Below are 27593 nucleotides of genomic sequence, written 5' to 3'. Positions count from 1 at the left end.
TGGATGTCAGCTCCAGCTCTTTGTCACTCGCCGCGTGGCTGCCTGCGGCCTGAGAGTCTGCTGCAACTGTCATCTGGACTCCCCTCCTGCACTCGCTGACTTCCTGCAGTCGTCCTTGTGAGACGGGCTGTGTGGTCAAAAACACTGCTGGTCCAGGCCGGGTGAGCCTGTGTCCTCCACCAAAGTCATCTATTTTTCATTTTTACATGTGAATAGCAAAATAACTGCATATTGCTGTTTTTGAATAATCGTGTTTGATCATTCTGAACGGCCTTTAGCCTGAAACGCCTTTCAGAGTCATTATGCTTGTAACCCTGTTGTAGTAGGTCACATGACAGGGTTATTCCCACTTCTGGTTTGCCGCCTGCCACTTCAAATCAAAAGAAAAGTCTAATGAAACGGCAGCATCCCTGCATAATAATGTGACAAAATAATTTTCTGTGGGAAACCAGCATCAAAGGAAGGAAGTCGGTGAGCTGATCAGCTGGTTTGCTCAAAGTGAAGAGCTGATTTTATCTGTTTACTTTAAATATGCTCTCAGACAGTCACTCAAAACTGTTATTGATGAGCACAGTGCACATGCACTGACGTCCAGTCTGTTTCCTCTTCGTTCTGTCATATTTCTGTTGATTTTCCTCCTTGAATCAGAGGAAAAGGTCATCTGACCTCTGGCAACGTTGTTTCTCGGACTCAGCGAGACTCGCAGACAGATCTCTGAGCTGGAAAGTTGGAGGAGGAGCTTATGCTATGTAGGGGTTAGTGTTTTCTGTCAGACTGGGCATCAGTTTAGTCTGTCACCTCTGACCTTTGACCTTCATTCCATCATCTGTTTGGGATTGAAGCTGCTGCTGCTATTTGCTCTCAGTGAGGGAACTTTTTGTGATTGAGCGTTGGATTCATGGCATTCCAGATGTTCTTGCAGTTTGAGAAAAAGGACGAAAAGCCAAAAGAAGAATTTTATCAAAATGCTCAAATAAATTGAGCTCAGATGAAAGTAGATTCATAAAAATGTGATTAATCAACAGTGCTGCAGATTTATTTGCTGCATCATTCAGCTGGTTTTGCGTTGCTGTATTTGCTTCACCTGCATGAGAATGTAGGTCATTTGTAGGAGGTCGACTTCTGCAGCATAAAACAAAGATGGAGGAACGTGTTTCTGCGTTATTGCTCGCTGACACGTCCTCTCGTCCTGTCGCTGAGTCTGCTCATCACAACAGGAGCAGCTGTTTGTACTGACTGCTTCACTGTTATGTCATCAAATCAATCACCTCTTCGATCAGCATCTGCTTCCATGCTTTTCACTCTCACGCTTATTCTTCCGTAGCAGCCTCCACCATTCAGTCTCACATTTCATCAACAACAGCAGCAGCAGAGCTGTTTGGTGTTGCTGACAGGAAGTATCTGATTGTTGTGGTTAATAAAGAGGCGCTCGCTTTGCTGGAGCAAAATTTTCATCCATCATCCATCCATCTGTTCCTCCTCCAGGCCTCACGTGACAAACCTGAAGCTGATCAACCGGTCAGAGCAGCATTTTATTAACAGTTAGTAGCTGTTAGGACTTGATAAACATCCTTCCCTTTATGGTAGAGACATAAAAAATAAATTTTTTTCTTCTTATCTATTAAACTTTCTCTGTGCCTCGCCTGGTGAACTTTTGATAACAGTGATTCCTTCAGTGTCAACATAACTTTCTAATATTCATAACCTAATGGTACATTTTTAAATTGAGATCCAGTTGAGTCATTAATTAATTAATCATAAAAATATATCAAACTATATCAAGCGATCAATAGGACTAAATCATATGATAGCGCACTAGCATAACACATAAGTAACATAACATGAAGGTATTTAAGAGCTAGCTGTAGCTCATTGTTGTCATTAAACAGGTGCACAGTATGTACACTAACATCATGCACTGCATACACAGCCTCCAGTACCTGCATCAGTGCAGCTCAGTCATTGTTTTGACTGATATTGAGCTGCGTACACAACGATCACTGCAGTCATCTGTTATTTACCAAATCACAACAAGCACTACTGCAAGGCTTATTATTATCAGTGTTTTATGAGTTTATGTAGAACTCTTTTTATAATATATTTAAAACAAAGAACCAACAGTTTCTTGCATCAAGTATCTACAGTTAATCAAAAAGACATAATCAGGGTTGAAGAGGCCTGAACAGCACTCGTTTTCAGTGTTTCACAGTAAAATATATTTCAAGTAAATATATAACAATGAGACTTTCTGTGCAGAAATCTCCCCTCTGTGAGTTTGACCCACTTGGATGTAAAATGTGTTTTTATTCATGAAGTCCCAGTTCGAGGTTTGTAACCTGCTTTATTTTTATATTCGTGAACAAAGTGAGAGTCGATCAATCCTGCCACCTGCTCCACCCCCATATCCTCCCATCCTCCATCTCCCTACATCTCTGTCTCCTCTGGGACTGTCTGGTTACTGTGGCAACCGCATCCTCCAGGCATGAAAGAAAGGGTGAAAGAAAGAGGAGGAAAATGGAGCCAGCATCCTGTCAGTGTTTTTCTGCGGGTTTAAAACTACTTTATGTTGCATATTCAATCAGCACCAGATTGTATTATTAAACCAACATGATTTATTTTGTTTCAGCTGTTTAGACTGAAACAAGCTAACAAACACGCTTCCTCTGTAGAAAATGGGACAGCTGGTGTTCGTAATGTTGCACTCTCCTACGTGCAGCATAAAAAATCAGCAACATTTTGTCACATTCAGTCACCTCCAGGTGTTGTGAAGACAGAAGTGGCTCAGTTTGGAAATCTTTAAATGCTGAAGATTTATGACGTACATCTGAATTCATTCATGTGTGTTAGGGAAAATGTTCTAAAACACTTCTTCAGTAAAGACTCAGAGAAGAGAAACACACAGAAGTTCTTGCTAGCAAGGGCAGTCTCCACACTAAGAGACTCCCGTGAGAGAACTGCCCTGGTCTTTATTTATACTCTTGAGCGTATGTGTGTGTGTGTGTGTGTGTGTGTGTGTGTGTGTGTGTGTGTGTGTCACTGCTGATCAAAAGGGTCATATAACATACAAACACAAAAGGTACATCCTTGGTCATAAAGAGGGTAGTCTCCCCCACCCTAGATGGCACGGTGAGGAAGTCCAGCAGTTAAAGCACTTAGACTGAAACAGACATAGCTACGTTAAAACAATAAAACAAGGTGCGACCTCTCCCACGCTCCCAGGCGTGGGGGTGCATTCCTGGGATGCACCCCAAGCCTGCAGCCTGTTAGAGATCACACACAATTAATTATATGCCTCTAAGTATACATGGTTGAATATTTTCTAATACAAATAACTACATGCAGTATTCTACCATATGCAAACTTATATCACTAAAAGATTATACTGACTACTAAATACAATTTTCCATTGACAATGTGTTTTTGAGCTGCAGCTTTTACCATGTCAGCAGGTTTCAGCGTTTGTTTGTTATTTGATCGTTTTTATTCTTTATTCTTTTTCCTTTATCCTTCCATTCTTTCTTACTCTGTGGTTTTTTCTTTCTGCCTTTTGTCTTTCTAGTAATTTTTTTCACTGTGTATTTCTTTCTTTCTGTTTTGCTTAATTTTAAGCTTTTTGTTTCTCATTTCCCATCATTCGGTGTTTGCTTTTAAACTACGTGGTTGGTTGACTTTGACTTTTAGATTTTCCCATTGTCTTTCATTCGTCATTGATCTTTCCTTTCTTTACTCTGTGTCTTTCTCACTGGTCTTTCTTAAACGTCCTTTCTTTCTTCCTCCTTTCCTTCTGTTTCCTCTCTTGCGGTCTAAATGCTGACACAGGATTTTCTTTTAGCATCTCTCTCTCTCCAAGTCAATCATCAGTCCTGTCAGGCCTCTGTGAAGGTTAATGACTTTCAGCCTTCTCCTCGAATCCAGCAAGACTGGATTAGTGTGTGTGTGTGTGTGTGTGTGTGTGTGTGTGTGTGTGTGTGTGTGTGTGTGTGTGTGTGTGCGTTGGCATTGCAGTGATGGTTTAAGGTTTACTGGCGGAGGTGTTTGTTTAGTTTTTTGTTGGTTTAGTTGTATTTTTAATAAAGGTTTGTCTACTCACTGTGATTATTTCATCCTTTCTCATCTCATGCAGTCGACTCATATTGGGGTCACATGCATCGAATCAGTTGTTTCCATAGCAACAGTACCTTTAACAGGGGTCCGTTAGCGCTCGTTAACTCTCTGTATGATTGGCCTGCCTCTCCAGAGCAGCTCTTTCTGCAGTCAGTGCTTTGCACTGACTGCGGCAGTGCGTGTCTGTGTGCGTGTGCGTGTGTGCGTGTGTGCGTGTGTGTGTGTGTGTGTGTGTGCGTGTGTGTGTGTGTGTGTGTGTGTGTGTGTGTGTGTGTGTGTGTGTGTGAGATGAAAAGGGAGGCAGAAAGAGCCATCGCTCCATGCAAATCTGTCACCATGGTAATGAGGGGGGTGAAGATGAGCATGTTACCCTGTTAAAGGGAATAACCATATATGCGAGGACTTTGATGGGGAAACACACACACACACACACACACACACACACACACACACACACTCACACACACACACACACACACACACACACACACACACACACACACACACACACACTAGCTCAGGTCTGTACTGTCTGGGGACCTTCACACACATTTAGACTGCTATACTTACGACCTGTATTGGTTTGTTTTTGTGGGCAAACTCTGTGTGTGTGACAAATTGAATATTAGTGATAGTGTAGTTACAATAATTTGAATGTCTCCACTCAAAGAAACCAAAGTAATCAAGGAACAACACAAAGTGTGACGTCTTGGATTCAAAATAGCCTCCTTTCAAACAGATTTGTTTTGTTTGTTTGTTTTGACATTTAATAATAATAATAAGCTCCTTTTATAGCGCGTTATTGAAGTTATTACTATGTGCAGTGGTTTCAGTATCCAAATAGGTAACACACCCAAAGAGTGATCCGGACCTGGGCTTTGCTTGTTGTGATGATGGACATTAATGGAGTTCATCAGAGTGATATCAACTTATGGCAGCACCGATTGTCAGCATAGGTCAGTATAAGTGCCAAAAACTGTAGTTCATCTAATGGCTACTTGAGGCTGTGTCCAACAGCGAGTAAATTCCCAGAGACTCGCAAAATGTCCAAATTTAAAGAAAAAAAATGTTTATAGCCTAGTGCTAAATTTCCTTCTTTGTGACCATTATTCCAACTTTACAGTGGGTATAATTTTTAACCCATTGAAATTTTTTATGGCATAACGTGAGGTTTGATGGAAAGCTGGGTGATGACACTGGCGGGTGTGGCCAGCTGGCTGCTGTGCTTCACCTCGGCTGCAGTACTTTGAAAAGGACCTCTGGATTATCTTTAATTCCCTTAATGGAAATGTCAGACAAATAATATGTGGGTAGGTTTAGGTCACTCGCTAAAATTCACCTTTTTAGTGACTGAACTTCTATCATATTATTTGTATGTTACTTAGTAATGATTTGTAGATGTCTTTGTGGCCTCCTACAGCAGAAAGTTTTTCGTAAAAACTAAATGAAGGACCAGAATGATGGTTTTTGCTGCTTCTGCTACTCTTCAAGAGTTCAGCTCTCAGATGGATTTAGAGAGATTTATTGGATTAGGATGCTGAGTCATTCATCACTGTCAGAGACAATGAGCATTTCTGTGCTCCATGGGTGAAGCTAATGTACTGCCCTGCCGACTAAACTGACTGAAACTATCTTTTCTTGGAGACAAATGATTATTAACAGATTTGAGGTGTCTCTCTTTTGAGGAGCCCGTTGTCTGTTATTCCATCCACTAATAAAACCAGCAGAGTGAAAGCTGCCATTCGCCAAATGTACAGTTATTACTTTGTGAATAAATTGATAAAAAAAGCAAAGTGCAGCACATGCGGTCCATGATCAAATCAAAGGGTGGTACAGAGCCTCAGTCCTCTGCAATCTTCCTGTAACACGAGATCACATCCAATAAAATCTGGATCATGCTGCCTCTCTCAGACCTGCAGCTCTTACCCACAATCCCCTGAGAGGCAGAGGAGGGAGAGTAGAGGAGAAGAGGAGGTCAGCCTCTCATAATGAATGCAGGAGTGACATTTGGTGCACTGACTCCACATTTGCTGAGCTGGACAGAAACCTGACAAAAGAAAATCCTTGAAAACATCTGAATAGGAACCAGACGCAGGACAGTAGCGTCAGTTTATTCACAACACAGCACAAACAAACGGCAGTGTGCGTCTCTGTTTGCCACTTCTCTGCAGTGAAGGTCACACCCTGGTTTGGACTAAAAACCACACTGAGCATGTGCAGCTCTGACCCTAACTGTCACAGAGCCTCAGTGTGACATTCATGCATTCATCTGGTTTTAACATTTGTTTCTTCATCATTTTAACTATGCGTTGTGCACAAATGTGTTCATGATGCACAACTCTCATAATTGTCTTTCCCAAACCCCTGACATTTTAAACAGTGGTCTCCCATGGGAAATTTTGAGAAGCTTGATTTCCTGAATTTTGATGAATATTTATGCACCGATTTGTCGCTGAAATGGTTATTTTTATGAAGCAGATCACAAAACTCAGGCTTGGGCTCAGCTCAAAGCACTCAGGCATCTGTGCCTTTCAAATAAGATTTATTTTTATTCAATTTATTTGTTATCTGTGTTGCGTCACCAAACACTCCTCTGTTCTTCTTTGTGTGTTCCTGCAGTTGGAGCTGATATCAGGCTACCTTTAAGACCTTTGTTAACCTAATATTCAAACTTAGATGTTTCAGTGACGTGTGCGCACACTTACATGTCACACATCTCAATGTTTTTATGAATGTAGCTTCTTGAAATACTAGCATTAATGTTTAATACCAGTTCCTACCCATACTTAAAGTGTAGGTACAGTAAAAGAAAACACAGAGCCCTTTTACTGTTTTTCTGTATCTAACTTTTTAATATATATTTTATTACTAAATTAACCTTTTTCATTGAGATGTAAATATATAAATCTATTTCATCAGACTACTCTATGTTATTTCAGCAATTTGTTCAAAGGTTATGTTTATTTTTTGGCCTTTGTGTTACTGCAGCAATATATATTATCTTCTCTTGTCTTATAAATAATGCAGTTCTGACACTTTATAATAACAGAAGTGTGAGAATGGGAAATATAGTTTTTTCTTTACCTCTAAAGTCACTACGTTAAATTGGTACTTTAAAAAAAGGTATTCTTAAATGAAATTTGCATTTTAAGTAAAAGAACCAGTAATTATTTCTAGGTACTGAAAATTACACCCTTAAGTCAAACAAACGCATTTTGCTTTATTTGTACCGCTTGAAAATCATTATTGTTGAAGCGAAAGATTTAAATCTTTTAACTCAAAAGTGCTAAACATCATTTTTTTAAAAATCAAAAAGAAAATGTAAAAAAATGATGTTTCCTTAATGAGATATTTGTAGCTGCACATAATTGAGTTTGAGGCCGTTTTTAGGAGACGTGGTTGTTTTATGTGCGACACAGTTGTGAAGAGTACTGCGGAAGTCTAATGCAGAAATATGAGACGTGACTGAGTGGAAAATTTGAAGCTCGGGCTGTTTCAGGATCAGCTGACTGGAAAGGGGAAAAAGCCCGAGGAGAACTTAGATAATATGTTATCTAACAAGAGCGTCCTGCCCAGAGGAGGCGAGGAAGCAAAGTTACCCATCACTCATACTTTCACACACTCCTCCCGTTCAGCTTCAGGTAGTTGCTGCCTGTGTGATGTCATCAGACCTGCCTCCAGCTTTTAACCATCCTCTTATGTGTGTGTGTTCCTGCAGGAGGCGCTGCAGAGTGTGAAGATGGCCAACACCGTGGCTTCCTACGACCAGCTGGCCCACCAGGTGGAGGCGCTCCGAAAGGAGAACTCCCACCTGAGGAGGGAGCTGGAGGATAATTCAAACCACCTGTCCAAGCTTGAGACTGAGACATTCGGCATGAAGGTCAGTGACGATCGAAGCACTTCGAGCCTCTCTGCAGCCGCTGGTTCCACCCGTAAATTGCATATAAATGATGGGCGTAGTTAAAGTCAAGGCAGAGCAGGAAGTGTCTGAAACTTTTCTCGTTTTAATGGCCAGCAGGGGGCGACTCCTCTGGCTGTAAAAGAAGTCTGATTGTGCTGAAGAACTACGGGAAACAAGCATACTACTGAAATAATGTGTGACCTCATTAAACACTTACCAGCTGAGTTTATGGTTTCAAAAATTTTAACATAAACGAATTATGCTAGAGTAAACAAAGACCATAAAGCAGGAGATGATGTAGGGTGTTTTTGGATCGACAGGGTGCTGCCATGTCAAATATTCCCGTTGCTCTTCATGTCTATTTCCAAACAGGCAACATGGTGATTGTTATAATGCCCAAGTGGAGATTTCAAAAATAGGACTTCCCTCACCAGCTGGTTTTGTCTTTTATCTTTTATCTGTGGTTCCACCTAATTTCATATTCCTCCGTTTAATGCTAAATAATTCTTTACTGTAAACTTATATTTAATAATGAAATTACAGAGTTAAACTTGCTAAACTATATCTACTATTTTTAATGAGTTTGATTTTAAGATTTATCACAATAATAATGTGGTTGACACAAAGTCCCGAGCTATGCATGAACTGGTCTGCCCTAGCACAACACACACAAACAATTCAATTCAATTTTATTTATACAGCGCCAAATCACAACAAAAGTCGCCTCAATGTGCTTTATATTGCACAGTAGATTGTACAATAATAGATACAGAGAAAAACCCAACAGTCATATGACCCCCTATGAGCAAGCACTTTGGCGACAGTGGGAAGGAAAAACTCCCTTTTAACAGGAAGAAACCTCTGGCAGAACCAGGCTCAGGGAGGGGCGGGGCCATCTGCTGCGACCGGTTGGGGTGAGAGAAGGAAGACAGGATAAAGAAATGCTGTGGAAGAGAGACAGAGGTTAATAACAGATATGATTCAATGCAGAGAGGTCTGTTAACACATAGTGAGTAGGGGTGCAACGATATTCGTATCGATATTGAACCGTTCGATACAGTGCTTTCGGTTCGGTACGCATATGTATCGAACAATACAAAATTTTTAATTTATTTTATCAACTTTCCTTCTGACGATGCTGTCTGTGTTGCGCGCTCAGTGGATCTGCACTCGAGTGCAGATTCACTGAGCGCAGGGCAAGCTAGCCAGACAGAAGTTAAGCTCTCCTTGCAACATGGCAAATTGAACCTCCCCCACCCTCATTCAGATCTGGCGTTTGGAACTATTTTGGTTTTCATGTGAGGTATGACCCTGAAGGTAAGCGCGTCATGGACTAAAGTAAAACAGTATGTTGGATGTGCCACGCAATGCTCAATTACATGGGTGGGAGCTAGTGTGTTAGCGCAGTTAGCTCGTTAACGTGTTGGCCGTCCAGCCCCACGCTCAGGGCGATCCGCGGTAGCTCGTTAACGGAGATTTGCTGTGTTGTGGCGTTAACGTCATTTCAACGAGATTTACGCTGACAGCACTAGTGGGAACACAACGAATATGACTGCACATTTACGCCGACATCATCCTAGTGCAAAGACAAGTGGAAGCCGACAAAAACAACAAGCACGCATGCTACAAACTTTACCCGAGTCATTTAGACAGCCGTTAGCACATGATTCTCCTTATGGGGACCTGATATGTTTAATATGCTGCTGAGAATATAGCCCAGAAGAAGCGTATAGTATAGCTTTTATTTTGGAAAGAGCCATTTCTCTGTAATAAACTCTCTTTTCCAAAGATGAGAGATTTCTCAATCAGATACAGGGCTTGCAAAATTTTTCCAGTCGGGCTACCAAAATCTCTCTCTGCCCTGCCCGTCGGGCTATTGTAGGAAGGAAAAATATATGTCAGTGCTTTTGCATTCTTTCGGAAATGTAGCTGGGTAATTATGTCATTGGCATCGGTGAGCCACTGTCAATTTCAAATTCAAATTTTATTTGTCACGTACACAGTCATACACAGTACGATATGTAGTGAAATGCTTGGACAACTGCTCATGACCTAAAGAAAACAAAAAAGGAAAAGGCTATGAATAAGATAGGAAATAAATATGAAAAATTAAAAAGGGTAAATTTAACTAGGAAGGAATAAAATATAAATTAAGGTTAAAAATGAAATAACTGTACAACACAAATTAGAATGAAGGGTAAATTTAACTGGGAAGAATAAGATAAAATATATAAATTAAAGTTGAAAATAAAATAACTGTACAACAAAATACACAATACACAATATAGAACTATATAAGAATGTATGAAGAAATCTAAATATAAATAAATATATACACAATAACAGCAGCTGTACAAGTATTAACCGGAAATGAAGAATATAGTGACCAGTGTTGTGCAAAACCAAAGTCCAGAAAGTCCAGTGTGTGTGTGTAAGAACTGTATGTGTGGGTCAGTACTGTGTGGTGGTGTGATTGAGAGACCGTATCGCCTGCGGGAAGAAGCTCCTCCTCAGTCTCTCTGTGTTGGTCTTCAGCGAGCGGAATCGCTTTCCTGACCTCAGCAGAGAGAACAGTCTGTTGTTGGGATGGCTGAGGTCCTTCACCATCTTCCTGGCCTTGGTCCAGCACCGCCTGCTGTAGATTGAGTGCAGGTCAGGGAGCTCGGAGCGGATGGTGCGCTCAGCTGACCGCACAACCCTCTGTAGAGCTCGTCTGTCCTGCATGGTGCTGTTCCCGAACCAGGATGCTCTCTATGGTGCACGAGTAAAAGTTCCTGAGCACCTTGGAGGGCAGTTGGAAGTCTCTCAAGCGTCTGAGGTGGTAGAGACGCTGTCGGGCCTTTTTCACCACGGTGTTGATGTGACAGGACCATGACAGGTCCTGCGTGATGTGAACTCCGAGGTATTTGAAGCTGTCCACTCTCTCCACTGGGCACTCGTTGATGACGGGGGTCTGGTAGTTCCTCTCCTGCTTAGTGCTGAAGTCCACTATCAGCTCCTTTGTCTTACTGACGTTTAGAAGGAGGTTGTTCCTCTGGCACCAGTTCTTCAGATTCCTAATCTCCTTCAGGTAGGCCGTCTCGTTGTATATGTGACATATGTGTGACATATTGAAATCGCATTTGAATTTGCGCTTGTTTTTTGCTTTGACTTTGCAATCGCGCGAACTGTGTATAGAGAGCGACAGCACTGATCTGTGAGTGATGATAATTTGCGCACCAATTCCTCTGACATCGTCTTATCAATCGTTAGCTTACTATGCAAACATGACAAGTGAAATCTCCGGCAGCTTAAACATGTGAGAGGTTGATCACGCAGAGAATCGCTGAGCATTATGTGTGTGTGTGTGTAAAAGCAGCAGGATATATATTTTAGTTCTGCTGAGCCAAATAAGACAGGTCAGGGTGAAGAAGTGACAGCCAAAGAAAAGCTTACCACAAAACGGAAAAGTTATGACAAATCAGACTATAAGGCAAAAAGAAAGTGCAGCTTTATGGTTTCATGGACAAAATAATTTCTGTGGCTGCAATATGACGAGCTAAATAACCAGGGCTGCACATAAGTGGTCCGCAGGTGCGCATTCGCTGTCAAAATAAAAAATGTGCACAAGATAAGAAGTTGCAACGCGTGTTTGCGTACATAAGATTTTCAGGAGGACAGACATTTGTTTAGAACTCTTAAAGATGTCGAAGAAGCTCCTTTAAGCAATTACTTTGGTGTTCCTCCACCGCCAAACAAATGTCAGAAGGAGTCCGAACCACAAAAGAAGCACGTATTCTCGGAAAAGTAGTTGCAGGAGGTAAGCTGGCTTCAAACAAATGATGAACGCACAGAGATGTGGTGCGGAATGTGCTGTGAAAATTTAATAAATGACAAATTAAAAAGGCATGAACATTTTTTTTGTATCGAAAAAATATCGAACCGTGACACCAAAGTATTGAACCGAACCGTGAATTTTGTGTATCGTTGCACCCCTAATAGTGAGTGAGAAAGGTGACTGGAAAGGAAAAACTCAATGCATCATGGGAATCCCCCGGCAGCCTACGTCTATTGCAGCATAACTAAGGGAGGATTCAGGGTCACCTGGTCCAGCCCTAACTATATGCTTTAGCAAAAAGGAAAGTTTTAAGCCTAATCTTGAAAGTAGAGATAGTGTCTGTCTCCCGAATCCAAACTGGAAGCTGGTTCCACAGAAGAGGGGCCTGAAAACTGAAGGCTCTGCCTCCCATTCTACTTTTAAATACTCTAGGAACAACAAGTAGGCCTGCAGAGCGAGAGCGAAGTGCTCTAATAGGGTGATATGGTACTACAAGGTCATTAAGATAAGATGGGGCCTGATTATTTAAGACGTTGTATGTGAGGAGCAGGATTTTGAATTCTGGATTTAACAGGAAGCCAAAACAGGAGAAATCTGCTCTCTCTTTCTAGTCCCTGTCAGGACTCTTGCTGCAGCATTTTGGATCAGCTGAAGGCTTTTCAGGGAGTTTTTAGGACTTCCTGATAATAATGAATTACAGTCGTCCAGCCTGGAAGTAATAAATGCATGAACTAGTTTTTCAGCGTCACTCTGAGACAGGATATTTCTAACTTTAGAGATGTTGTGCAAATGGAAGAAAGCAGTCTTACATATTTGTTTAATATGTGCATTGAAGGACATGTCCTGGTCAAAAATGACTCCAAGGTTCCTCACAGCGTTACTGGAGGCCAAGGTAATGCCATCCAGAGTAAGAATCTGCTTAGATACCATATTTCTAAGCTTTTCAGGGCCGAGTACAATAACCTCAGTTTTATCTGAATTAAGAAGCAGAAAGTTAGCGGCCATCCAGGTCTTTACTAAAAAAGACTAGTTTAACTAAGTGGTGTGTGTGATCTGTCTTCATGGACAGATAGAGCTGGGTGTCATCTGCATAGCAGTGTAAATGTATGCTATGTCTTCTAATGATGCTGCCTAAGGGAAGCATGTATAATGTAAACAGAATTGGTCCTAGCACTGAACCCTGTGGAACTCCATAATTAACCTCAGTGTGTGAAGAGGACTCTCCATTTACATGCACAAACTGGAGTCTATTAGATAGATATGATACAAACCACTGCAGCGCAGTACCTGTAATACCTACAGCATGTTCTAATCGCTCTAATAGGATATTATGGTCGACAGTATCGAACGCTGCACTGAGGTCTAGCAGGACAAGCACAGAGATGAGTCCACTGTCAGAGGCCATAAGAAGATCATTTGTAACCTTCACTAAAGCTGTTTCTGTGCTGTGATGAGCTCTGAAACCTGACTGAAACTCTTCAAATAAACCTCTGCAGATGATCTGTTAGCTGTTTGACAACTACTCTTTCAAGGATTTTTGATATGAAAGGAAGGTTGGAGATTGGCCTATAATTAGCTAAGACTGCTGGGTCTAGAGATGCTTTTTGAGTAAAGGTTTAACTACAGCCAGCTTGAAGGCCTGTGGTGCATAGCTGATTATTAGAGATAGGTTGAGCATATTTAAGATCGAAGCATTAATTAATGGCAGGACTTCTTTGAGCAGTTTTGTAGGAATGGGGTCTAAAAGACACGTTGATGGTTTGGAGGAAGTAATTATTGAAGTTAACTCAGAAAGATCAATTAGAGAAAAAGAGTCAAACTTAACATCAATGGTACTAAGAGTAGCTGTAGATAATATTACATCTGTGGGATGATTACTGGTCATTTTTTCTCTAATGATAAGAATTTTATTTGTGAAGAAGTTCATGAAGTCATTACTAGTTAACGTTAAAGGGATGGTTGGCTCAAAAGAGCTCTGACTGTTTGTCAGCCTGGCTACAGAGCTGAAGAGAAACCTGGGGTTGTTCTTATTCTTCAATCAGTGATGAATAGTAAGATGTTCTGGCTTTGCGGAGGGCTTTCTTATAAAGCAGCAAACTATTTCTCCAGGCTAAATGATGATCCTCTAAATTTGTGACACGCCATTTCCTCTCCAGATTACGAGTCATCTGCTTTAGGGTACGTGTTTGAGAATTATACCACGGAGTCAGGTACTTCTGATTAGAGACCTTAGTTTTCACCGGAGCTACAGTATCCAGAGTCGTACGTAGTGAGGAGGTGAAATTATTAACAAGATAATCGACCTCTGTTGGGGTAGCGTTCAGATAGCTGCTCTGCTCTGTGTTGGTACAGGGCATTGAAGATGATAACAGTGGGTGGATTATATTCTTAAACTTAGTTACAGCGCTTTCAGAAAGACATCTACTGTGATAAAGTCTACTCTTCACCGCTGTGTAATCAATTATTGTAAATGTAAATGTTATCAGGAAATGATCAGACAGGAGAGGGTTTTCAGGAAACACTGTTAAATGTTCAGTTTCTATGCCATATGTTAAAACAAGATCTAGAGTGTGATTAAAGTGGTGGGTGGGTTCTTTTACATTTTGACAGAAGTCAATTGAGTCTAATAACAGATTAAATGCCATGTTGAGACTGTCATTTTTAGCATCTACATGGATGTTAAAATCACCCACAATAATTATTTTATCTGAGCTGAGAACTAAATCAGATAAAAAGTCTGAGAAATCAGACAGAAACTCTGTGTAAGGCCCAGGTGGACGATAGATGATAACAAGTAAGACTGGTTTCTGAGTTTTACAGCTGGGGTGGACGAGGCTAAGCATCAGGCTTTCAAATGAATTAAGTCTGTCTGGGTCTTTCATTAATTAATAGGCTGGTGTGAAAAATTGCTGCCACACCTCCCCCTCGGCCTGTGCTTCGAGATTTCTGGTAGTTAGAATGACTCGGGGGTGTTGATTCATTTAAACTAACATAATCATCCTGCTGCAACCAGGTTTTTGTAAGGCAGAGTAAATCAATGTGTTGATCAATTATTAAGTCATGTACTAACAGAGACTTGGAGGAGAGAGACCTAATATTTAATAATCCACATTTCACTGTTTTACTCTTTGGTTCAGATGTGGATACTGTATTGTTCTTTCTTTGTGATTGTTTATGTTTAAGTTGTTTGTTGCTGGTTTTTAGTTTGTTTTTGTCTGTTTGGGAGCTGACACAGTCTTTATGGAGATGGGTTTTTGGGGGGTAGCAGGAGGAGAGAAGCTGCAGAGAGGCGTGTAAGACTGCAACTCTGCTTCCTGGTCCCAACTCTGGATAACATCTTATAAGTGCTGTGTAAGCGCGTGCGGCCTTCCAAGCTCAAAGCCTTTGCCCTCCATAGATCAGCCAGACTCGCGCTGGCTGTAGCTTTCAACCTTTAATTACCTTGAGCACAACTCTAAAATAAGCAACAAACTGCAATGTGTATGGAATGATCAGGGTTACATCTGCAATGGAAAATCATGTTATTATTCTGGTACCTGCAAGGAAAAAGATCAAACTGAAATTATAGCCATCACTGTAAATGCAAAAGATAATGTAAGGTCAAAAACTTCAATTTATGCTTAATGCAAAGCTGGTTATATACTTCTAATGAACTAATAATGCCATATTAAAATAATGAATGAAAATGAGAAAAACATCCCCTCCTTATTTTACATCATATTTTGGGGGGTTTAATAAATTTGTCCATATTTCTAGAAATGAGAGCTGCTCCATCCAAAGTGGGATGGATGCCGTCTCTCCTAACAAGACCAGGTTTCCTCCAGAAGGTTTGCCAATTATCTATGAAGCCCACATCGTTTCTGGGACACCACTCAGACAGCCAGCAATTTAAGGAGAACATGCGGCTAAACATGTCACTACAGAGTCCCACATTGTTTTGGCAAAGTTGCACACCGAAACAGAATAAAAAATCCGACATGTCAGTAACCAGCTGGGCTGAACATAAAATGTCCATAACATGGTTCCAGGGTCACGTGTACTCTTCTTAAGCTTGTTGATTTCATATTAAGATTATTTTAGGATTATTTGTTCAAACTGCTAATCCTGATGTTAAAAAATAAACCTTTAAATTTTATAGCCCGTAATCAGACATCTTAATCAAATCAGCTATTTCTACGTCAGAATAATGAATAAATTCACACTGAGAGCGAGAAGGCTGTGAATCAGGCCAAGACTCAAAGGCTGCTGGATGTAAATCCCATCAGCTGCAGGCACACAGACACACATGTTCATGTACACATGTACGCACTGACTCACGTGTCCAGATGCTGAGAGCAGCTAGATTATGAGGCAGAGATCAGCAGGTTTTAGTCAGAACCAGGACAGAGAACGGAGAGAGCAGACATACACACAGAGTTCACTGCTGCACCAAGTTCACCTGTAGCAGGTAAGTCGACTGATAAAAACACCTTTAATATCCAAACTGATAGATTACAACTAGCTGGTGAGAAGGAAGGACTGCTTTTTATTCTGCTTTTTATCTCTATCAGTGATGAGGTGACGTTTTGTCTGCTGCTTTTAGGGATTATTATCTTTTTATGTTTATTAATCTCATCAGTCAGGATAAAAATGAAGATAAATCAAAAAATCATTTTGTCTGGTTAGTTTGAAAAAAATCACTAACAGTCATCAGATATTTCTGTGTGTCATGTAGCAACTAATGTTTATACTGCAGTCATTTTAATATATTCAGTTTAATACCTGTAAGTAGTAACTTCATGGTGGTTTAACCACAGATCTCATGAGATTCAATAGCTGAGTTTTATTTATTTTGGTGGGAAACCAAGTCTTTGTCAACTGCAGAAGAAAAACAGAGCTTTCACTGAGACTAATCGCTCCTGCTTGTACACGGAGGATAATCTTTCTAGACTGTAAGAGAAAATGTTTTTAATACCACAAAAATCCCTGCACTGCTCGCACTGTGCGGATTTCATTCATTTGTCTCTGCGTTCCTGGAATATGCAAAAACAACGTCCATGTAAGTGGGATTTGCTGGATTTTGAATATAAGCTTTAATTCATACAGAGAAACACAGAAGACATGTTTCTCTGTGTGCACAGCTCAATCTATATGAATACCAAAATGACACAAAAACGTTTAAAATACAAGTTTGTAATGAAAGTGTGTTTTAATGTATACTTCAACAACAAAAACACAAAAGAGGGTTAGTCAGTTCTTTCAGTTTCCAGAAGCAATACAAAGTAGGTCACAGAATAAAGTGAGAATAAAACCGGACTTTAAAAATGAGGGAAAATGACTTCTCCGTGATGTTTGAAGCTTCTTTGTTGTTATCAAGTCCGCTTTAAATCAAATATACCTTACAGGCTACAAGACCAACAATAATACGCCTCACAGAAGGACCCCAAAAGGCTTATGTTATTATATATAAGATACTTTACTGCTTAATTGAGGATATTCGTTTTAAATTTTGATAAAATAGAGGCAGTATAATGTCCTCGTAAGTGGATATCAGGCCCTTGTAGAGCAAAATTTCCACATATGTGGACGCCAGGTCCTAGGAGGTTAAATGGGCAATTTGATTGATTGATTGAATCTTTATTTTGAACATGTTGAAAAAGTACAACAAAATAGAATTAAAAGAGACAAATGAACAAAGCAAAACAAAAGGAAAACGAGCAACCACAACTCCAAATAACGTTCATGTTCAAAAAGGAGCAGGAAGAAGCATAAACTTATTTAATCCCACCCCTTTTCCACTATCTAGTATCAATAGACTACAGAAATACCTCATTGCAATTACATTATATGTTATGTGTAATTAATTTTTTTTTTTAATTTATATTTCACTATGGAAGTTTTATATTGACCTTAAATACAAATCCAGCATAGGAATTATTACATCTAACACTCATTTAAAAACACTCACCACTCAACGTTACAATTAATCACTTTACTGTAGCGAGTGTATTTTTGTAGTAGATGAGACCAAGAAGAACGAGATCAGGAGGGAAGTGTTTGCGAAGCTGACCCAAAAGCACTCGCGGAGGAGAGGAAACTAAGTATAATAAAAAGCAAGACGTTTATTTAGGCTGATGAAAAGATAGCCAAACAAGGCGAGACAAAACAAAGAACTAAACTAAAACCTAAACTGGAAAAATAAAACTAACCATGAAAATGAGGACAAGAGACAACATGAAACTGAACAGGAACATCCAAAAACATGACTGTGAAATAATCCAAACATAAGTACGACAGCAGAAAACAAGACTCTGTGAGCATGACTTGACATGAAGACAACAGACAACCTGACATGAAGAGAAGGAGACAGAGGACTTAAATACACACAAGGGTTTATAATGAGGGAAGTGGAAACACCTGGGGAGGCACAGCTGGAGCTAATCTGACATAACAAGACAAAGGAAGCAAAGCAGAAACCAGACTTTCAAAGTAAAACCGGAAACACACAAACACAGAGGCAAGGATGACAAGAGAACAGAGACCTGAAACGTGGGACAGGAAGGCACAGAGTAGAAACACCGAACACAGGGGAGGCACAGAAACACAACCTAAAGACTAGAAATCAAGAAATACTAGTTAGAAATACAAAAAGGAAACCAAAACACTAGCAGAGATAAACCACGATGAAATCAAAGATGAATGATAACACAAAACACTGGGTCTCAGACCCAGCCCCTGACAAGGAAGTGACCTTTTGACCTGGAAATGTCTTTTGTGGAGTTTCACCCGGATACATTCATGTTGTTTTCTTCTTAGGAGGTGCTGAAACAACTGCAGAGTAAGCTGGAACAGGAGGCAGGGACCCTGGCATCGTCTGGAAGGAGCGACGTGCTGCACCAGCTTAAAGGTCGAAATCTGGCTTGACTTTTTTGTAATTTGAGGATTGTTTCTGCCTGAGGACCATTTTCTAGGAACCATTTAAGGAACTTGGGATGTTCACCCCCAGAAAGTTCCCCTCATACTGAACAACATTACAACTTGAGAACCAGGTTCAGATTTGCTCGTCTCTTTTTTCTGGATTTAGAAAAAATGGTTTATGTTGACAATAATTTGCTTTAAAATCACAGTGAGAGAAGGTTATAACTGTCTGTTTAGTCACTGTACATCTGGAGACTACATTTCCCCCTTAATTGTTGTAATTTTCCTTCTAATTTCTGTCCCGGTTGCACCTACCTGACTCTGCTGGTGTGTGAAGCTCAGAGCTCAGAGCCTCCAGTGAGACTAATCATCACTTACAGAGAAAGCAGATTGACTCATTCAGCTAATCTGATTGGCTCCAGCAAGCCAGGCCTCATTCAGTTAAATAGCCAGTTATTGTCAATTACTTTGTCTGGACAGGAATTTGTTCATTTCCAGCTGACAGATGTGTTTATAGACTTCAGCTGTCTGTCAACTCAGCTACACAACTGAAATTAAATCAGTCTAATTAATAAACATAAAACCAACAGTTTAGCTGCATTAATGCTGAATTTAGACAACTTTACTTCAAATGTAACCATACAAACTTAAAAGTGGTGGTCCAGTTAAAAAATAGAGTGCTTTAGTATTATTTATGGTACTGGTAACCAGTGAAAGCCAGCCAGGTTAGACAGATGACAGATTTTATGACAGAGCATTTAAATAAAAAATAGATTGTTGCTAATGACAGAATATTTTTGTTTACACGTTTTATGAGTCACAGAAATTTAGCATTTAAACACCAAAACATCCAAAGAAAAAACAGATTTGCTGTTAAAGTCTGAAAAAAGTGGAGATGTTTGTTGTTTTTTTTCCTTAAATATAATGTTAGATCACAATAAACAAAATGAAGACAAGCCTATCACCTGCATAGAAATGACCAGATGTAAATGGCCTGTATTTATGTAGCGCTTTACTAGTCCCTAAGGACCCCAAAGCGCTTTACACATCCACCCATTCACACACTGGTGATGGCAGCTACATTGTAGCCACAGCTGCCCTGAGCCTCGCCTCTGTCAGTGCGGACACTTAATGGATTAAACACAGTATAAGTCCTTTAACAAAATAATTTTATGCAGAAATATTGCAAAAAATGTGAGTATAAATATGCTGAAGAGTATTATTGACGAATAAAAGATAGTGACTGTAATTCTAAAATCAAACGCTGAATATCCCGGGGCTGCTGTTACATCATAGGCAGAAATTCCAATTTTAAATAAACCAGATTTAAAAGTAGAGCCTGAGTTGTTGATCTGATGGCTCTTGACCCTCCTTCACCTCCTCCTCCTCCTCCCTCAGAACTCCACATGGACCTCACCAATTACTACGAACTCAAACATCAACCTCATAACCTGAGGCTGCTGACAGGCTGCCTAGGAGGGGCGGGGCCAGGTGTTGGCGGAGGTGCAGAACTAGATGATCACCTAGCTCTGGCCCCGTCCTCGTGCTCCTCCTCCTCCTCGATGGCCGCAGTAAGCAGAGGTAGGAGTCCTCACCGATCGGCATCCTGTCAAAGCACAGTGTCTGCCGGGAAGACTGCCGCTGTCATCCTGCCGCATCACTTCCTGGATGGAGCCCCGCCCAAAATAGCTATGATCACTGGAGCAGACGGACGAGTGATTGACCATCACCTGGACGAGCTGTGCAAGGAGAGGTAAGCTGATTTACATAAATATTAACTGAGGCACCTCAGGGTGGGAGGTCACATGGGACTGGTACAGTCAAGTTCACGGACCCAGAGCCTTCATCTGAGTTTACAGATGACACAACGTGTGAGAGAGCTGATTAATCAGCAATTTTTTAAGATTTTAAATAATGAAATGTATAATAACACAATATAAGTAGTGTTTAATTGTGAAATGTCCAAAAAAAAAACTTTTTCTAAAAGGAAATTAGACCTGCAGGCTAATGTAACTTGTTCCATGGTAGTTAAGATGAAGAGCTTTTCATCTGATGTAGCCACCAAACGAATGGCAATAAGCTCCGCCTTACTTGATGCTAATCAGGTTTTAGCCTGTCAGTGTTATGATGTATGGTTATGATATAATAATAACGGTTACAACTATCTACAGGGACCTCCTGCTGGGGGAAATTGACCGAGAAGAGAGGGAGCGCTGCTGGTTCTTCAGCCAGCTTGAGGAGCTGTCACAGAAACTGGCCCAGCTGCCACGCATTGACACGGTGAGAGTTTATTGATATAATAAAGGATATAACCACAGAAATGCAAGCTTTGGGTGTTTTTACTCATACATGGACTTGTTATTTTGTCCAGTAATCAGAGAAACCTTTGACCTCTGACCTCGGTGTGTTTCTGCTGCTACAGTTTTCACTACAGATAGACATGATCCGGCAGAAGCTGGAGTTCGATGCTCAGAAGATCCGGTCTGTGATGGAGGAACGCTTCGGCACCAGTGATGAGGTGGTTCACAGGACGCAGGTGAGTTTGATCAACTCAGTTTCCTTAATAACAACTGAAAGAAGCCAAACACTGGACATTGATATTTCCATAGTTTTATGAAGTCCGTTTCTGAAGTTTGGCCACCGCTGTAGGTCGTGTTTGGATAAACTAGCTAGTGCTGTCTGAGTTTGGCCCAAACGTGTAGGTTCATCACACAAACACACACCTGCCAGTCAGTCCTAAGTAACCACCAGAATTTCTCACACATCTTTATTAGTATAATTAACCTCACAGTGTGTCCGATTATCTGTCACATAACTGCACTGAAATGTGTCATCAACAGTACGAATACGGCAAACAGGTCAACTTCAGTAACTGCCAGCAAGTGGATGTGAGGCCTAGTAGGCAGTCAGCTGCTTTCCCCACCTGTGTTAGCGTCCACATCACAAACAGTTCACATGTGTAATGAAGCAAAGTCAAAGCCTCCATGAATTTAAACAGCTGCTGTGAACGGGTATATTATAGTAGGCAAATCTCTCAGAAACCCCATGTCAAATGTAACTCTTGATGAGCCATGCGATAGCCAACGTTGTTACTTTCTTTTTTAACCCTGGATATCACAGTAATATAACTGAAGTGAATTATCGTGAGAACCCTAATCCACGCAGAGGGTTCGTCGTGGGAACAAAATGGCCGTGAATAAAGTGCAAATCCACAGCTTGAGTCATCAGTCCCGGTATTCATGATGACATGTCAGAATAATTAGATTATAAACTACAGCGACTAGAGATTTCTGCCCATGAGCTGTGTCAGCAACAACTGCTGGTGGAAAAAACACATCTGGATGCATCTGAAATGTGTGTGTCTGTGTGTGTGTTGCAGAAGCGTGTTGCTCGTCTAGAGCAGCTGGAGAAAGAGCTGCAGGAGGCCCGAGGGAGTCAGGAGAGCCAGCTGCAGGTCAGATATACTGTACACTCTAACACACACACAGCAGTGTGTGAATCCACAGGATATTTGTGCATTAAATGTGTTAGTGATGAATTCTGTAGACGCTTTAATTGGATGCAGAGATGTCACATGGCGACTATAAGAGCTGTGATTGGTCAGCTGAGGCTTCTGGTGTCTGATGCTGGTGGATTTTTTTCTTGTGGGTGACCAACAGCAGAAATGTGTAAAAATCTGTTGCTAGAAAAAAGCAGGAAAGGTTAGTATTCATGATTGCTGTGATCCAGTGTCGTGATTTTTGAAACGATATCAGCATGAATTCAGACAGAAATAAGGAAGTCGTGTTTATATCGATGTAGTTTGATGTTTCATCACATAACGTGTTATTTGCAAAGCTGTGGGTATAGTTTTTGCATCACTGCTCTCACTGCATTATCCAACTTCTGAAACCCCGCCCCCAATCTACTTCTGAAGCCCCGCCCCATGGTCCCACTCCCCTGAAAATTTGCCCTCAGAAGTTCTCCTACAGCATGGAGGTAGACTGCATTGCTCCAACAATGAGTAACACTGATGAATAACTCCACATGATGCTCTCAGCCATGAGAAAAGTCTCATTTGGGTATCCTGGGGTCGTCCTGTTGTCACTTTAGTGCATGTTCCCACTCCAACTCCACATGACAGAGAGACACTGAGCCGTTGTATGCCCACACCCAGAACCCCGGGTACAGTGGCTCAGTAAAGGCGCAGCTGAAAGTGTGGAGGTGGACCATCATGTCCTGAGAGACGCAGTAGAAGGACAGAGCGCCTGCAGGCCAGTTTAGATAGATACCAATTCTGTGGGTGAAGTTCTCAGGTGAGAGCGACTTTAACCTCTTTCTGTTGTGACACGGAGTGTAGCTTCCCTCTGCGCACTCCACAGTCCAGGAACGCTCGTTGTGTCCCAGCAGGCAGTTCACCGTGTCTCCATCTCTAGAGATGTTGTTGTAGGTGACACCGATGTCAGCACCACCTCTCCACTCCACCTCCCAGTACACCTTGTCGAGCAGTCCCTCCCTGCACAGGACCTGAGGACAGAACTCAAACCGCTCCGGATGCTCCGAGTATTGATGGTCTGACCAGACACGAGTTGCCTTCCTGTTACTGTCAGTTAGAAGGATCTCAGAGTTGGCAGTGTTGGGGTCAAGGGTCAGGTAGTGGGCAACTGAAGGTGAAACAGGAGAAGCTGATTAGCCCGGGACTGAGCTTGGGACATGACCACCTCATGAACAGCCATTCTCAGAATGAGTAATTACATTTAATGGTCTTTACTTTAAAAAGTGTTTTTTCTTGAAGGAAATTAGAGTCAGTACTTAATGATTATAGGCTGCGATACCACCCTGTCAAATATCCCAAAATCTCACAGCTAGATTGAAACTATTTTTCAGGGAGAACATTACCAGGAGATTGTGTAGAAAAATTAAGGTATTGGAAATCAAAGGGTTTTAAAGTGGCCTTTAAAGACACAGAGACATTAAAGAAGCAGAGGTACAATTACAGTTTTTCAGTGCCCACAGGTGTCCTCCTGGCAACTCCCTAAAAGACCAGAAACAGTCACAGCATAAAAAACATGTAACATCTGATCAGCGTTGCAATTACATCTATTTGGAGATCGAATGTTTGAAATGGTTTGGCTCACTTGAGGTCTGCTTTGTCGGTGTTTCCCACAGCGATCAAAGTGAGCCTAGACATCAAAGGACACTGAACTGTTTCTGAAGGTTCATCTTCTTCCTCTTCCTCTCCTGACGGCGCTGACGAGTCATGTCCCCCCTTCCCGTTCTCACTTAACTGATCAACTGAAGAAAATAAATGAATAGAAAAATAATCAAATGAAGATTTCGATCCATCTGTTTGATCTAATTGTTTAAACAACTTCAGCAGATTTGATTCATTTGAAGCTGAATGAAGAAAAAAAAATTTAATTTACCTTCAATTTTCATCAGACGCACAAACACACATATGAATATGACAAAATAATAAAAACCAGAAGCTGTGGTAGAGTTTGACTGTAAACATGTGTGTGTGTGTGTGGGGGGGGGGGGTTTAAAGCAGGACGCACCTTTCTCTGATGCATGCATCGCCTCCTGGCTCTGTTGTGTTTCAGAGGAAGCCTTCCTCCTCTCAGTTACCTCCTGGGAAACATTTGCATCCAGCTTGCTGTCGCCTGAGTCGTTCAGCCTCTCCGTCGTATTGTTATTAGTTTCCTCGGTGCTAATTGGGTTTTTGTTGGTAAATCCATTATCCGTTTGTTCCTCTGCCTTTACTGAGAGTGTCTTCCTAACTTCCTGACTATCGTTTGTTTTGGGGGTAATCTTTGAAAGATTACTTCTCTTGAACAGATTCAGGAGGGACTCGTCACTTCTTTCAGCTTTAGTGGCTTTTATCTTGACAGCGTTGGAGGAATCTAGCTTTGCAGCACCATCTTTGTCTTCATGCTCCTTTGAAAGGCCGATTCTGAAGATGCTGGAGATGTCTTCTTTCAAATGATTCAAGTCCTCTTTGAGCAGAGTCAGAGTGCTGGTCGGCTTTTCTGGTGGCTGTGTTGTTTTAGGATTTGTGTCTTTGTCCTTGAACACTTTCAACAGTCCTTCCTTGAACTGGCTCAAGTCCTCTTTGAAAAGAGTGAGCGGGCTGACCGACCTTTTCTCCGTCTGACTCGTCTTGAGTAAATCTCTCGCCTGATCATCTTTACCGTTACAGTCCTCTAGGTGAAGTTTGTCGTCCTCGTGTATGTCAGTCTCTGTCTCATCCTGTTGCTCTGAAGGTTTTTCACTGTGGCTCATTTTGTTGTTCTGTGAAACTCTTTAATCCTTGTGACGTGTTCACAGCAATCTTTAAGATATTGATATTTAGGCTGTGGGGATCACCTGTACGAACAGACATGTGTGGAAATGATAAATTTGATTTCTGACTGTAGCACTGCTAATAAAAGGATTTTAAGGAGACAGCAGGGCTCTTCAAGTGTCTGACCAGGATGCCATCTGGATGCCTCCAAAGGGAGATTTTCCAGGTCAAAGTAAGGATTCTAAATCCCTTCTGGTCTGGTGAAAGGGGAACCCGGGGTAGTTTGCTCAGACTACTTCCTCTCTAACCCAATTCTAGCTAAACAATGACAAATAACAAAATACATGTTCTCTAAAAATTTTTCAGGAACTAAAATGTTTCTTCTGGACAGAAAGAAAGTAACTGGTAAATTTCTCCTGAGCTCTGAATGACAGATATTAATATTCAGTCTGCTGCATTTAAAAATACGACCATTTCCTGTCTAAACAGCTGATTCGGTCCTTTTAAAGAAATACTTGAATCATATGATTTTGTGAATCCAGATTTCACAGAAACAGAAAGCGCGTTCATACGTAGTTGGTAAATCTCAGGTCATGTTTAGGCTTGTTAGGAGTTAATCCAATAATCTACTCTTAACAACAGCGTCTCATTGAAATACTCACATCTGCTTCACGTTTCTTCTTTTTTCATTTGCGAACCACGAAAAGATTTGAAAACAAAACACCAAGGCCTCACACACACACACACACACACACACACACACAGACACACACTCTGTCTCTGCTGTAAATCTGTGTCTCCCTCTGGTTTTCTTGCATTTCTGAACTGGTTTCTGGTTCAACCAGTTTGTCTCCATGTTTTCACCTTACTGCAGAGCAGACGATTGGTTGGCTGTGGGGAGTGCTTCCACTTTGCTTCTGCTGTGACGAAATATGAAGTCAAGTTCAGTTGCATGGCTGTAGTCACATGGTCCGGTGCCCTGAAGCAGAAACTACATGTTGGACTACCACTGACCATCAATGTACACAGCAGTCCAGTCCAGTAACATGGCCTGAAATTTAAAATATTATTATTATTATTTTACCTGCACAACTGGTCGGCATTCTTATGCACAACAAATGTTTGACAGCAGACCATTGGGTGCAATACAAAAAGCAATAACAATGTTTCTTCCCAGACTTTCTTTCTTCACACATAAACAGTCTTTGATGTGGAACCAAGTGCTCCATAAGAAAATCCCAGAAATTAGATATTCAGTTCAATAACTGAGCAAAAACTGTTTGTATCTCAAAGGTGCTTTAAACTCATTTCTGATAAAGGTCAGTCAGTGCAGCTTTACAGCTAAACCGAAACAAAAATGATTTATCAGTCAAGTGTTAGTATTTGGTCAGATGTGAAGTGAGATGTAGCAGTTATATTTTTCCCAATAAAACTAAATCCTGGCATCTTATATTTATGATGCTAAGCATTTTGCATATTAATTTTCATTACTTACTTTTGCATTTTTAAAAAATGGGATAGCTCATGTTTACTGAGCATTAGCCTCCAGAGCTGGAAAAAGAAGCCACAGATTAAGAGTGGAAGGCTGCAGTTCCTCTAATGGCTGCATGTGGCGGCTTTGAAAAGGAAGTTAATCCTCAAAAACACGCATTTTTAGAATGACCAACTTTACAGCAGAAATAAACACATTTACAGCCAGTTTTGGTCTCTGCAGCTAAACTTTCCATCTTAGCAACTGTACCAGGGATAATGTTTTTTAAAAATAAGTCACCTGTTTAAATGAGACTAAGGCTTAAACTTGATTCGAGGTGTTGCCTCTTATTCACACCTGGATGCTGACACAAGCAGCTGTAGATGCTAGCTGTCCACTATGGCTGGCATCAGCTAATCGAAGGCGCTGCCTGGACCTCAAAGTGTGTCCAATGTGCAAAATTATTAAAAAATAAGTGCATATAAGTGTAACATGTTAATTAAAAGTTCTTTCCAACTGCAGATGGAAAGAAACTGTTTTTGTGAGGTATTGGTCCAGATGGACTGAGCCTTCTGCCAAATGAGTGACTCAAAAAGCTGATCCTATGTCCTGCCTGCTGGGTTCTGCAAGCTCACGCTGGTGATTTTAACTGATTTTTCAGCCCAGCAGATACTGCTTATATCTATCTGAAATGTAAATACTTGTTCGTTTAATGGTTCTTTATAACAACAAACTCGGGACCTTTTGATTTGATTTTACTTTTTTCTGACACTAGAAAAATGTATAAAAAATTATATGAGTAAAGAAATTCAGCTTTATAAAGAAGGATTGTTGGTGATTGCAGCAAACCTGAACTTATTTGAAAAACTCTGTAGACCCATCAGTTTATCAGTGATCTGCCAGCTGTGTGTCAATTAGGTGAAAACCTTTCATTTGTGGCTCCTATGAGAAAGTGTTATTTCTTAAAATGCATCAGAGAGTGAAGAAAAAATAAAAACAGACAGAACAGATTTTAAGCAGCTCCGCTCTCCTGCTCTTCAGCTTCCACTCGTTGCTGTGCAGAGAAACCTGTTTTTTTATGTAGCTCAGAGCTGCGTTACGATTGGCTGTTGCCAAGCTGCAGGGTTGGCACTGAGCAAGT

At 40.9% G+C, this 27593-nt stretch overlaps 2 protein-coding genes across 2 annotated transcripts in view; one reads left to right on the top strand and one right to left on the bottom strand.

The window, feature by feature from the left end:
• Positions 1 to 7825: 7825 nt before the first annotated feature.
• The window catches only part of apc2 (APC regulator of WNT signaling pathway 2), a 31156-nt gene continuing 11388 nt past the window's right edge, over positions 7826 to 27593 (top strand). Inside the window, exons 1-6 of the mRNA XM_085372469.1 lie at positions 7826 to 7984; positions 18618 to 18708; positions 20118 to 20472; positions 20891 to 20999; positions 21142 to 21255; positions 22099 to 22173. Of these exons, the coding sequence (XP_085228595.1) occupies positions 7844 to 7984; positions 18618 to 18708; positions 20118 to 20472; positions 20891 to 20999; positions 21142 to 21255; positions 22099 to 22173 (885 nt within the window). The 5' untranslated portion in view covers positions 7826 to 7843. The remainder of the gene's footprint in view (positions 7985 to 18617; positions 18709 to 20117; positions 20473 to 20890; positions 21000 to 21141; positions 21256 to 22098; positions 22174 to 27593) is intronic.
• Positions 22803 to 24980, bottom strand: LOC146618043 (uncharacterized). Its single transcript, XM_085372472.1, has 4 exons — positions 24257 to 24980; positions 23837 to 23993; positions 23696 to 23733; positions 22803 to 23362 (listed from the first exon to the last, which is right to left on the bottom strand). The coding sequence occupies exons 1-4, from the start codon at positions 24978 to 24980 to the stop codon at positions 22803 to 22805; spliced, it is 1479 nt and encodes a 492-aa protein (XP_085228598.1).

The sequence above is a fragment of the Diplotaxodon limnothrissa genome, linkage group LG15 (assembly GCF_057381915.1).
Source record: "Diplotaxodon limnothrissa isolate DT_005_m linkage group LG15, D_limnothrissa_male_GT1.1, whole genome shotgun sequence".
In the NCBI taxonomy this organism is placed as follows: domain Eukaryota; kingdom Metazoa; phylum Chordata; class Actinopteri; order Cichliformes; family Cichlidae; genus Diplotaxodon; species Diplotaxodon limnothrissa.
The sequence above is the reverse complement of the archived record's forward strand: the minus strand, read 5'-3'. Positions and strand labels throughout refer to the sequence as shown.